General features: G+C 46.0%; 1 protein-coding gene across 2 annotated transcripts in view; it reads left to right on the top strand.

Annotated features, from left to right (window-relative positions):
• Positions 1-415: 415 nt before the first annotated feature.
• DSCAM (DS cell adhesion molecule) overlaps positions 416-10,740 on the top strand; it is a gene marked incomplete at its 3' end in the record, with an annotated part of 667,277 nt that continues 656,952 nt past the window's right edge. For both annotated transcript variants that reach the window (XM_081302466.1, XM_081302465.1), the window contains exon 1: positions 416-563. In XM_081302466.1, the coding sequence (XP_081158592.1) occupies positions 521-563 (43 nt within the window). In that variant the 5' untranslated portion in view covers positions 416-520. The remainder of the gene's footprint in view (positions 564-10,740) is intronic.

Genomic DNA, 10,740 nt, shown 5'->3' with positions numbered 1-10,740 from the left:
GGGGCTCGCAGGCAGGGAAGGTCGGCGGCGGCAGCGGCGGGACTCAGGCCGGCGGCGGCGGGGAAAGATGAGCCTGCCCGCGCGCCTGCTGCCTGGCCGCGGAGGCTGAGGGCTGGCGCGCGGAGGCCGCTCGCTGCGCATTCCGGGCGCCGGTGCCCGGGATGAGCTCACGCCCGCGGCCGCGGCTGCCTGCACCTGGCGACCTGCCGGCGGCCCCCTGAGCGGACGGCGCACCTGGGCTGCGGCCGCGGCAGTGGGCGCGGCGGCCGCCCGGGAGCAGGTGCGCGGAAGCGCAGCGCGCGGAGCGCAGCCCTCGCCCCGGAGCCCGGCCGCGCCGCGTGCCCGGGCGGCTGGGCGGCAGCAGCGGCGGCGGCGCCGGCGGCGCGTCCTCGGCGGGCGGCGGGCGGGCGGCGGCCCCCGGGCAGGTGGCGAGCGGCGAGCGGAGCGGGCCGGCGGAGCGCGGGGGGCGAGGCCGGCGCGTGGCTCGCTGGCTCGCGGGAGGCCGGGGAGCAGCAGGGGCATGTGGATACTGGCCCTCTCCTTGTTCCAGAGCTTCGCGAATGGTGAGCCTTTCGGTTTGTGATGAATTTCATTTCTTGTAATTGACCATGGTGGTGGTGGGGGGGTGGCGGTTGGATGCATGGGTGAAATCTTGTCCCTTTCTACCCCACCCGTGTTTAAATTTTCACGCTTTTATTTATTTTTAAAATATTTTTGTCGCTTTGGAGAGGAGAGATGGCAGGGAAGAGAGGCCGGGTAGAAATTGCTCTGTAATCATTGGAAGGAGCTCACCTAGCCAAGTGACAGCTCAGAGCCTAACTCCAGTACTAGAGAGCTCCTCATTCAGAATAAACCAGGTTGGGTGAAAGCAGGAGAGAGGGGAAGATCGCCACTTTGAATTCTACAGCTGGAAAAGGGACACGACATTCCAAGTGAGGGCAGGTGGAGGGGTCAATTAAGAACGCTTGCTTTCAGATTCAAAGCGTTCTGAGCCTTTAGAACAGGTGCTTTAAATCTGCTACAATTTATCTCCAGCAGTTATGAAGGCTTTAAGAAAGATCTTTCATTCCGTGCCCCCCATCCCCTTGGTACTACATCTTCCTCACTGTAGTATATATAACAATATGCACTGGTAAGCATTACATCATCAGAAATGTTGACGAATTTTTTAAAAAAACACCTGTATAGTTGTAAAAATGAAATCAGTGAATATTGTAAATAGCATTTCTTTCTTCCTGACCGGCCAAAATTACATTTTGAAGTGTTTTCTTCCTGGGATTTAGAAAGCAATTGCTCTTGACTGAGTCAGACCCAATTAGGAAGTGTGAAGGCACCTTAGGTTGCCTGTCACCGCGTAAATATGAACTTGCATGTATGAATGGCTTCCTCTCATGTGGGAACTAGAGAGGATTGTCATCATTTGACATTGCCTGGGAGTAGCTACAGCTTGAATTCCCATTTCAAATTTCGGAACACACATCTGCATAAAATGTATAACCTGCTGACAGTTAAAATTAAACCATTAAGCAGAATCCCTTACCCAGGGGGTGGGGGGAGAGAGGAGAGGAGAGGAGAGGAGAGGAGAGGAGAGGAGAGGAGGAAGAGAAGGAATCTGCTTCTTGTGAGAAAATATGAAAATCAAAGGAAGGCTCTAAGATTTTCTTGGAAGATGCACAGAGAAGCTTGAGCCCTGGCTGAAAAGGAGAGCATTTTTTTTTTTTTTTTTTTGGTTCCTGCCTAGATGGTGCTTAAAGCACCAACACACCAATAAGCTGAAGGAAATGCATATATGTTGTCCAGTATTTTTTTTAATGTAACTAAAATAGAGCTAAATGAAGAAGGAACTCCCCAATTAAGATTGAAATGGCATTTCCCTCTTTAATATAACACAAAGCAAAATGTTCAAAACTTTCATTTTGAGAATTCCTTGCAGGAAAAAAATTGCAACAAGTTCTGACATGACACCCCTCTTTCCCAGAGGGCACTATACCTATACTGTCTCCTCGTGGGAATTTACCTTGGGGGATAGATCTGCTTTAGGGAGCATGCAGTGATGGGTTAGAGGAGTTCGCCTTCCTGCCTCTGTGCTAATGTGAACTTGCCGAGAACACACAGGCGCTCACAGATGTGTGCCAAAGCCACCAAGCCTTGACGGCCTGTCAGGGTGACCATCACTGAGTTGGAAAGGTCTGGGCTGTAGGATGAAATGAGAATTCCAGCCCATGGAGAAGTATGTATTTCAGGATGGTGAGAGAGGTTGTGCTTCTAAGTGTTCCCAAGCAGTATCTATTTTTCAGTTCAAGTTACACATGATGAAAATGGTGTGGAAGAATGTATGATGGTCTCTGACACAGAGATGCTATGCATGTTTATGGTGTTTTCGAATCAGCATTTCATAACTAAGAACATTACAAAAAGAATAATATGAAGTGATACAATTGTATGAAACCTGAATATTCTTCTACAATATAGAAAACATACGCAAAGATTACTTATGTACATGCATACCGAGTCCTGTATTATCTTCAACTTTTAACATCGATAATTAATCATTGTTATTGTAATGAACATAGATGGGTCACACAACATAAGATAGATATGGAAAGCTCATGCAAATGAATAGTTTACATTGCTGTTGTGTGTTCTAATCCTGTTATGAAGGTTATGAAACTATTTCATATAAAAATGGCTCTTTCTTTATATGATCAAGCATTGAAAAAAAAAAAAAAGCCTTATTGTAGAGCCCTGGCTCTTTCATTTGGTGGGGCAGCTTTAGAGCTTTTCAAGGAATGATGTTCAATAAATACTGTGCAAAGGATCATGAAATATATAGTCCTTTCAAAATAAGAAAAGAGCCCGGTTTGGAATGCTGCCTGTTCATAAGACTATTTCAAACACGTGAACATAAATGGTTCCTATCTACAGAAGGAGACTAAAAAAAAAAAAAAAAAAAGGAGAAGTTTTTTTGGGGGGGAGAGGGGACAACAACTGTCATATTTTGACCTACCTTAATATTGAGAAATACCTGAATGTGTGTGATAAATACCTATGAATACTAACACCTACACTGTTTATTGCTAGGCCTCAAACATCAAAATGCCTGAAAAAATCTTTTCATTTATAAAAAGGTTATGCAGTTTGATATTTTGGGGGCCTAATAAAATAAGCCCTCAATACATCTGCATGTTAATAGTAGACATAAACATCCTTTTTACTGATGTCATAGGATGGACACTTATTTCTTAATAAAATCAAGGTTGCTGGGCAAGCTGCCGAGTATTTCGGGCAGAACCCAGAAGTGGAGACCAGTCCCTTCATGGGTTAAAGTCTGATGGATGACCTCACCTGATAGATAAGGTGCAGCAATTTTGTTTTAAAGCAGCCAACTTGTTCAGCAATGCTTTGAAAATACTCACACCAGAGATTCTGATGTAGTGCAAGGGACAGGGGCACACATACGTGCAGACACACATCCACACGTCACGCCATGCCTTCTCAGCACGGGCATCTTGCTGCATCACATTTGTTGGAATTTACAGTTCTTGTTAAAAGCATAGGTGGGCTGTAGATAAGCAGAGGGATGAATAGTCAGATTGGCAGTGTAGAAGGTATCTTTGCTGTATGCTGACCTCTGCTTTAAACACTTACATGTATCCCTGACATTGTCTTTTCCTAAGCCATGGGACTGTGAGGTCTGCTGCATCCTGCCCTCGGGGGCCCCAGGCATAGTGTCAGTGAGATAGGGCGAGGTGATGGCAGTAAAGGGGTACTCACCAAGGACACAGGGAATGTGCAGCACCTGTGGACATGGTCAGTTCACTTGGCAGGGAACTGCATGCTTGCTGGTTTGTGTGTGTCTGTGTGTTTAAATGGTAGAAGCAGACCTTTGTAAGTACAGATGCACCTTGTGGGCTTTGAAGGTGATTCTTTAATTTCCATGAATGCATGTTAGTAAACCATGTTATGTCTCCCTCATCTGAGATGAAAATTCTCCCTCAGAATTTCATGGTTCATCTGAAATTCCCAGGCCTTTTCACTGAAGCTGCATGGCCCTACAAGATGCCCTCTATAGGAAACCAAAATGCCAGACAGACCTTTAATAAATGGCAGCCCACCTGACTCTCCTTCTTGACTCTCCAGTGCTACTCTGGTGCCTCCAGGGTTTGCCATGCCTTTGGGCAATCAGTGAATCACCAGGCAGCATGGGTGCAATACTGCCTACCGGTAGGGCACATAATTTTAACTCAAAATTTCCAGTTTAAATCCTGAAGGCCTGGATCTCCAGGTAGCTGGCAAAGTATTTTATCATCTGTGTGTTCCTGATAAATAAGGTGCATTGACTGTGTTGGAGAGGGACTCAATTCAATGTACACTGAAATTTGATGTAAAGAGGAGGGAGGGGTCATTTTATAAAGACCTATGAACACAGTAGGATATTGGGAATTTGTATTTTAAAAATAAAACGATTGGTTTCTCAAGTGGCTGTGTTTCCAAAATCTATGGCATCAAGATTTTGCAAAATTAGCTGAGTACTAACGGGTGAGATTATGAATGTGGCTCATAAATAATTAATAGACGGTGAAGAATATGTTTTGCATTAGACAGAGCACTTAGGGATAGTTTTGGATGAGCACCCAAGCACCCTGGTTTTCCTGTGGACTGGTCCACCTCGCCCACGCCTGGCAGGGGCCCTGGGGCTGCGTGCGCACGCACACAGTCATGCGGGGCTGCTTCTTGACAGCTGCGCTGAAGTGCATGCTGGGCCTTGGTGGCCAGCACCGTCAGCCCCGGAGATGGCGAGGTGGTGATACCTGCATGTCAATTGTGTCCCCGCCGTAGGACACTAGTGGGCGGCAAACCTCGCAAGACTCATGCAGCAAGCCTTCAGCAGAGAAGGCAAAGCGCGCCTACGAGGGAGGACCGCTGGCACAGGTGCAGGGGCTTTCCCCCAGGACACCGCCCGCCCGGCATCTCGCCAGTTCACTGCGCCCAGACTCCATGTCTTGGGGTCTCTCTGTCCAAACAGGAATCATGCAGAGGCTGAGGCAGGCCAGGAACGGTCTGGCAGTCTTTGTTTTAAATTGTAAAAAGGAGGACTGTGTCTACAGCAGTATTTTTCACCCTAGAAGGTGCACTGGAAGGAGAAGGAGGTGTCAGGGAGCCACCGCATCTGCAGAGGGTGTATTTGCATACCCCCTTCCAAACTGGCGAGGGAGCCCCGGTGTAGGGTGTGCATCTTGGAGGTGGCAGCTCCGCGCCTGATTGGCTGACCTTCCAATGTCATTCCAGGAGCCGAGCTTCTCCTGCTGATGGTGACAGGGGTGACGCTGATGCACCGCTCCTCTGCAGTCCGTCAATCTCTGGCAGCTGCCACAGCAAGGCTCCAGGGAGAAGGAGCCCCTCCCCTCTCCTCCAGGCAAATTGGGCAGCACCTGGTCCTAGGGACCAGGAGTTAACTCTTTGTGTTCCAGTGAGCTGGCCGCAGAAATTCTCAGCTCATCTCTCTCTGCCTCTCTCCCCGCAACCCAAATGTATTTATGCTCCTTTCCTTAATGTTTTAAAAATGCAAGGAAATTCAGAGTCATGTTACCTTTGCCAAATGCATGCGTAAGATGAGACAGTGGGGATGGAGGTTGGCTGCGCTGGTCTGAATTCTGAGGCGGAAGCACACGGGTACCTCCTGCAGGTGATGCATCATCCACCTGGGCGGCAGGGGGGAAATACCAGTGGACAGGTGCAGATACCCGGATTTTGGTTCAGAGGTCGCACAGCTTCATCCAGGATGTTTGGAGGGCTGGATTCTGAGACCTGCTCCAGGAAGTTAAAGCCCACCATTGGCCCTTCTGGAAAAACCTGGGACTTCTCCTTGATGGTGTCTGCAGTAATCTGGAGCTCTGTGTCATTTTGGTGCTTCCTGAGTTGATCTTCCTCCCTCACTAGAGAGTGACATCCCCAAGCCGAGAGGCAGGTGATCCCTGATTGTGTCCTTAGCACAGGTAGAGTAGGTGGACAGATGTGCCTTTCATGGAAGAATATAGAAAGTGGGGAAGGTTTCCCTCCTCTAGCTCTATTCACATCCTGGCTTCTTTGCCAGGTATTCTCTTCTTGACAGGGATCTCTGATCCTAAGAGGCTGAGCTGTTTGTGGGAAGTGTGTAAGAGTGATTCAGATTCCCGGACCCCTGCACCTTTCCCCCAGTGGTCTTCTCACTTGCTGACCCCGTGGCTGGAGAAGCATTTGTTTTCTATAAATGCTTGTGGGGTGTTTTCTTCTATTTTCCCAAAGGGGACCCACATTTGGAATGTGTCTGGAACTTTGACTCAGTTGCACAATCTAATGTAATTGCTTCAGGTGATCTTCATGCTGTGAGTGGGTCAGACGTCTCAGAAGATAACTCCATCAAGGCACCAGACCCCTTGTTCCCAAGGGACACGATTTAGAATTCCAAGGCAATGTTTAGTGCCCTGTCACCCTCAGAAAGCCAGCTGGAAACATCAAACCGATGTTTAAGCTTCCCCAACAGCTCCTGGGAATTCATTTCTTCATCAAAGAGCCACCTAGGACATCAAAACAAAGCTCAGTTTCTGAGGCCCTAATCATCTTTAAAAAGTCACACTACTGTTTTCCTAAGTATTCTGTGGCTTCATGGGTTTCTCATCATTATCTTACTTTGCAGCAGAACCAAATATAAAAGTTAGTACCTCATCAAAGTAACATAAAAGGGATGTGCCTTAATCTTTGATAAGTTTTTGGTTTGTATTCAAATTTAAGAATTAAACTAAATGTCATATAGCTTACGATATTTATTTCCTTTTGACTTTTGGAGATCTGTTTGTTCTGTGTGGGTTAACACTGATTCTGTTTTAAGAATCATCCAGTTGGATTAATTTTTGGCGTATAAGCCTCCTGGGTTATGTATATAGATATCATGGTTTAACAGAGAAGGGATGGATCAGATTGAAAAGATGCAGGAAGCCAAGAGAGGAGAGGCTACTATACAGAGTTATAACGATAGGGAGTAGCGAATCTTGCCGACGTCTCTACTTAAGTTATTTTTTACTCCGAAGACAGTGAATAAGATTTAAGAGTGAGCAAGCAGTCCTATTTATAGAAAGTCATTTTTAAATGTAGCAGCATAGACAGTGAAAGAAAGAGTTGACAATCAAGGGATCACCCCCATACTAAACGTTGCTTTTCCTAACTTGCCGGCACCGTGCAGGATTTTGGAGGAGAAACAAAGCATACCACCCTGGTGGAATGATTGAGAAATTGCATTGCACTCTCTGCAGAATATTCTAGAAATGCTCCCAGGGTTGAAGTCTATGTCAGACCTGAGACTATATGTATTATTTAGAAATTATTCAAATAGGTCTGAACATGGGCCTGGAGGTGGAGGGGATTATCCGTTGGGTTTTCAGCACTGCTATGAATATTTATTCTGCAATAAGCATTGACTCCCTAGATCTGGACAGCAGAGCACCAGGAGGACAAAACAAGTCTGTGCACTTAGGTGAACAATTTTTTACATTTAGGACCTTGTCATTGTCCCAAGTCCCTCCATGTTTGCCTATTATTAAATTCTGGAGATTTAAGTTGTAATACACAAACTTATAATTTTGTCAGACCTGGTGGGACTGCCAGTCTTCTGGCTTTGGATTGGCATAAATGTTACTGGACAAGGAGAACTGACAGACTTTCCCTTAGAAATAAGAAGTCTTGTATGTTATACGCATAAGTGAGATCACAAGTAGTTTTCTTTCTGTGCCTGAGTTATTTCACTTACCATAGTGTCCTCCAGATTCCTTAAAAAATACATACATATATATATATTTGAAATATCAAGGAAAAAATTGAAATATTCTTCCTCCTAGGACTGTGTATATTTCATATGATGTATTTGTTTATCTGTTCCAAGTGGGTTTTATGTTCTATTCACAGTAGAATCCTTGGATGTGTATGGAAAGTCTGCTGGCTCTCAGGTTGAAAACTTGGACTGAAGTCAGGTCCTGCCCTGCAGTCTGATGTTCTGTAAAAATTTTCCTTATGTCTTAGGAAGAACCATCTGTAATGTGGATCATTTGGTAGGCATTCTCCCCAAATTACTGAAGTCCTATATTGAAGATGTAGAATGAAGAAATTTGTCCTACTACTGATTTTGACTCATGTGAGTCTCAATTTTTAATATTCAAATGAAGAAACAGAAAAGAGTGTTTAAGTCTGGTTTTGCACAGACTTTAAATCTCATTTTTTTTTTTCCACTGTGAATAAGACAACAAATGTTAGGTTATGGTTCTTTCTTGGTGTCTGAACTCTCATCACTACATGATTCTGTAAAACACTAGTCTGGTGATAACACTCCTAGGGATGACCTGATGGCCTCAAGACTTTCAAGTGGCTTTGACATCATCAGAGGGTCACCATAACGGCCAGACCTGAAGTGACATTAGAACCAGTGTGAATGGGTTATGGAACCGAAGGCCATGTCATTTGCAGTGGCTGATTGCACTGGAGGCTCCTACCATTGATCCCTTTTGCTAATCCTGGGTGAAGCACTGATTCTTCTCAGGCGCCCTCCTCTCCCACTCGCTGCATGGACTGCGGGGTGATGGGAAAATTTCTATGATTCTACTGTCAGACAGAGGCAATTCAACGTGCCTTTAAATTCACTTCCTCTTTCTTTCTCTATGGAGGAACTGAGCTCTATTGTGGAGACTTTTACTTTGAGTAAACAGGATTTCTCATGAGAAAGACTCAAGGTTCATTTCTTCTTTCTACAGCAGCCCTCTGTGGCGTGATCTTGTGTTCCCACAGGACACTGCAAACCCCAAATCCCAGTCTGCTTAATTGCAGTGTTTATTTCTTAGTACCATCTGTAGAGCATTTTTAATAACTGATGTGTAGCTGCCAGGGTGGAAATAGCAGTGCTTTGTAATATCACCTGTGAGACTTCAGGAACGAGCTGAAGATAGCCACCGCCCTCCGACGGTACTGGGGAAATGGGCACCTTGGCCAAGGCGCCTAGTTATTTTACTGTCCGTGCTGGGTCTCGTCACTGTGGTTCCTTCTTGCCTTAGCATGTTTTATGTTCTGGTTTATTGATGGCATGTGCTTTGCGAATGGATTTGATTCCATTGTCATTCTCATGTTGACCTCTATCAGAGAAGCTCTTTACAGCCTAAAGGTAACTACATTGCTCAAGTGAGGATCTGGGCCTGGAAACTCTGTGGGTTCAATATTGAACAAGCTGAAGAGAGGAGCTCGGGGGAAGTGTGGGTCTGTCTGCAGCTGGAGTTTTGGCTTTGACCTCCCCAGAGCATTGCCCTGCCTTTGTCCAAATGTCAATGCCTGGGCTCCTGGCAAAGCTTATGCTCACGAGTGACTGTGGGCTCCTGGGCTCTGTTGGATTTTCTTGGTCTCTTCCACTTTCTTTTAAATAAGTGATCCCAAGTTGACTCTACTAATCATTCAAAGTTTGTGTCTTTATGCTAAGTTATCAGAAAAAGGAGAGAGCTGCATTTTAGACCTTGTTACATGTGTGATGAAATCGAGGGCAGTTATTAGTGGCAGAATAATCTTTTCAAAACACTGTGTCCTTGATTTTTGAACCAAAATAGACTTGAACGTGTGCTGGAGACAGGCCTAAATTCAGAACCTTAAAAATATCTTTTTGTGTCCTGAGATCTTATTTTAGATAATATTAAAAATAACCTTTCCCTCCTAGGCATCTTAAGCAAGTTTGATGTTATAATCCATTGGTGGTTTTATGGTGATTCACTGTAGAAATGACCCCTCCAAGCTGCTCCTGTGAACTGCAGCTTCAGAGGGAATGGTCTCAAAGCCGCCTTGGCGGAAGGCCTGTGATTTCTGCTGACTCATCATTACCCGAGGCAGGGAGCGTCTGCTTCTTTGCAATAATAGGTTCCTACACCTATGTGTCTTTAAAAAAAAAAAAATTAAAAGGAAGAGCATTGTGTGAAGGAGTCACAAGCTGTGCCCAGGGAGTTGGCGGAAGAAGATGCCCGTTTAAAATAGCTCAGGGTCCTCTGTGATTGGGAGTTCTGAAGCCGACACAGACCAGTACAAACTGTTCTCTCTTAAATTTTGTAGTAGAGTAGGTCACCCTTTCTCATCTCTCCCCCATGGAGAGGGCATAAATATTTCCATCATTAGATTTAGTAACCTGAGGTAGACTCATGAGTAATTGTAGATTGTGAACCACTTTTTTTGTAAAAAAAATAAATAAATAAATAAAAATGAGAGATGGTGTGACTCAGATTTCTTATTAGAACAAATCACCTTTCCGCACAGAAAATAACTTACTATCTGCTTTAGTAAGCGTTGGGTGTTTCCCCCGTGGTTTCTGAACCTCTCCGTGGTACCCTCTGACTGGTGGCCGAGTGGCAAAGGTGGGCAGTGGGTCTGCTTTGGTGGAGATCTATTGGCGAGAAACTGGGAGAGAGTATCAGTGCTTGCGTGGCCCTGTGGGAGTGTGGGCAGGAGGGACGTGGCCCTGTGGGAGTGTGGGCAGGAGGGACGTGGCCCTGTGGGAGTGTGGGCAGGAGGGACGTGGCCCTGTGGGAGTGTGGGCAGGAGGGACGTGGCCCTGTGGGAGTGTGGGCAGGAGGGACGTGGCCCTGTGGGAGTGTGGGCAGGAGGGACGTGGCCCTGTGGGCTGGAGCTTTCCTGGCACCTGCTCTTTCTGGTGTCATGGTGGTCTGCTCTCACGGGGCAAGTGGACAC

Source organism: Spermophilus citellus (genome assembly GCF_964194105.1).
Source record: "Spermophilus citellus genome assembly, chromosome: 7".
Classification (NCBI taxonomy): domain Eukaryota; kingdom Metazoa; phylum Chordata; class Mammalia; order Rodentia; family Sciuridae; genus Spermophilus; species Spermophilus citellus.
The sequence above is the reverse complement of the archived record's forward strand: the minus strand, read 5'-3'. Positions and strand labels throughout refer to the sequence as shown.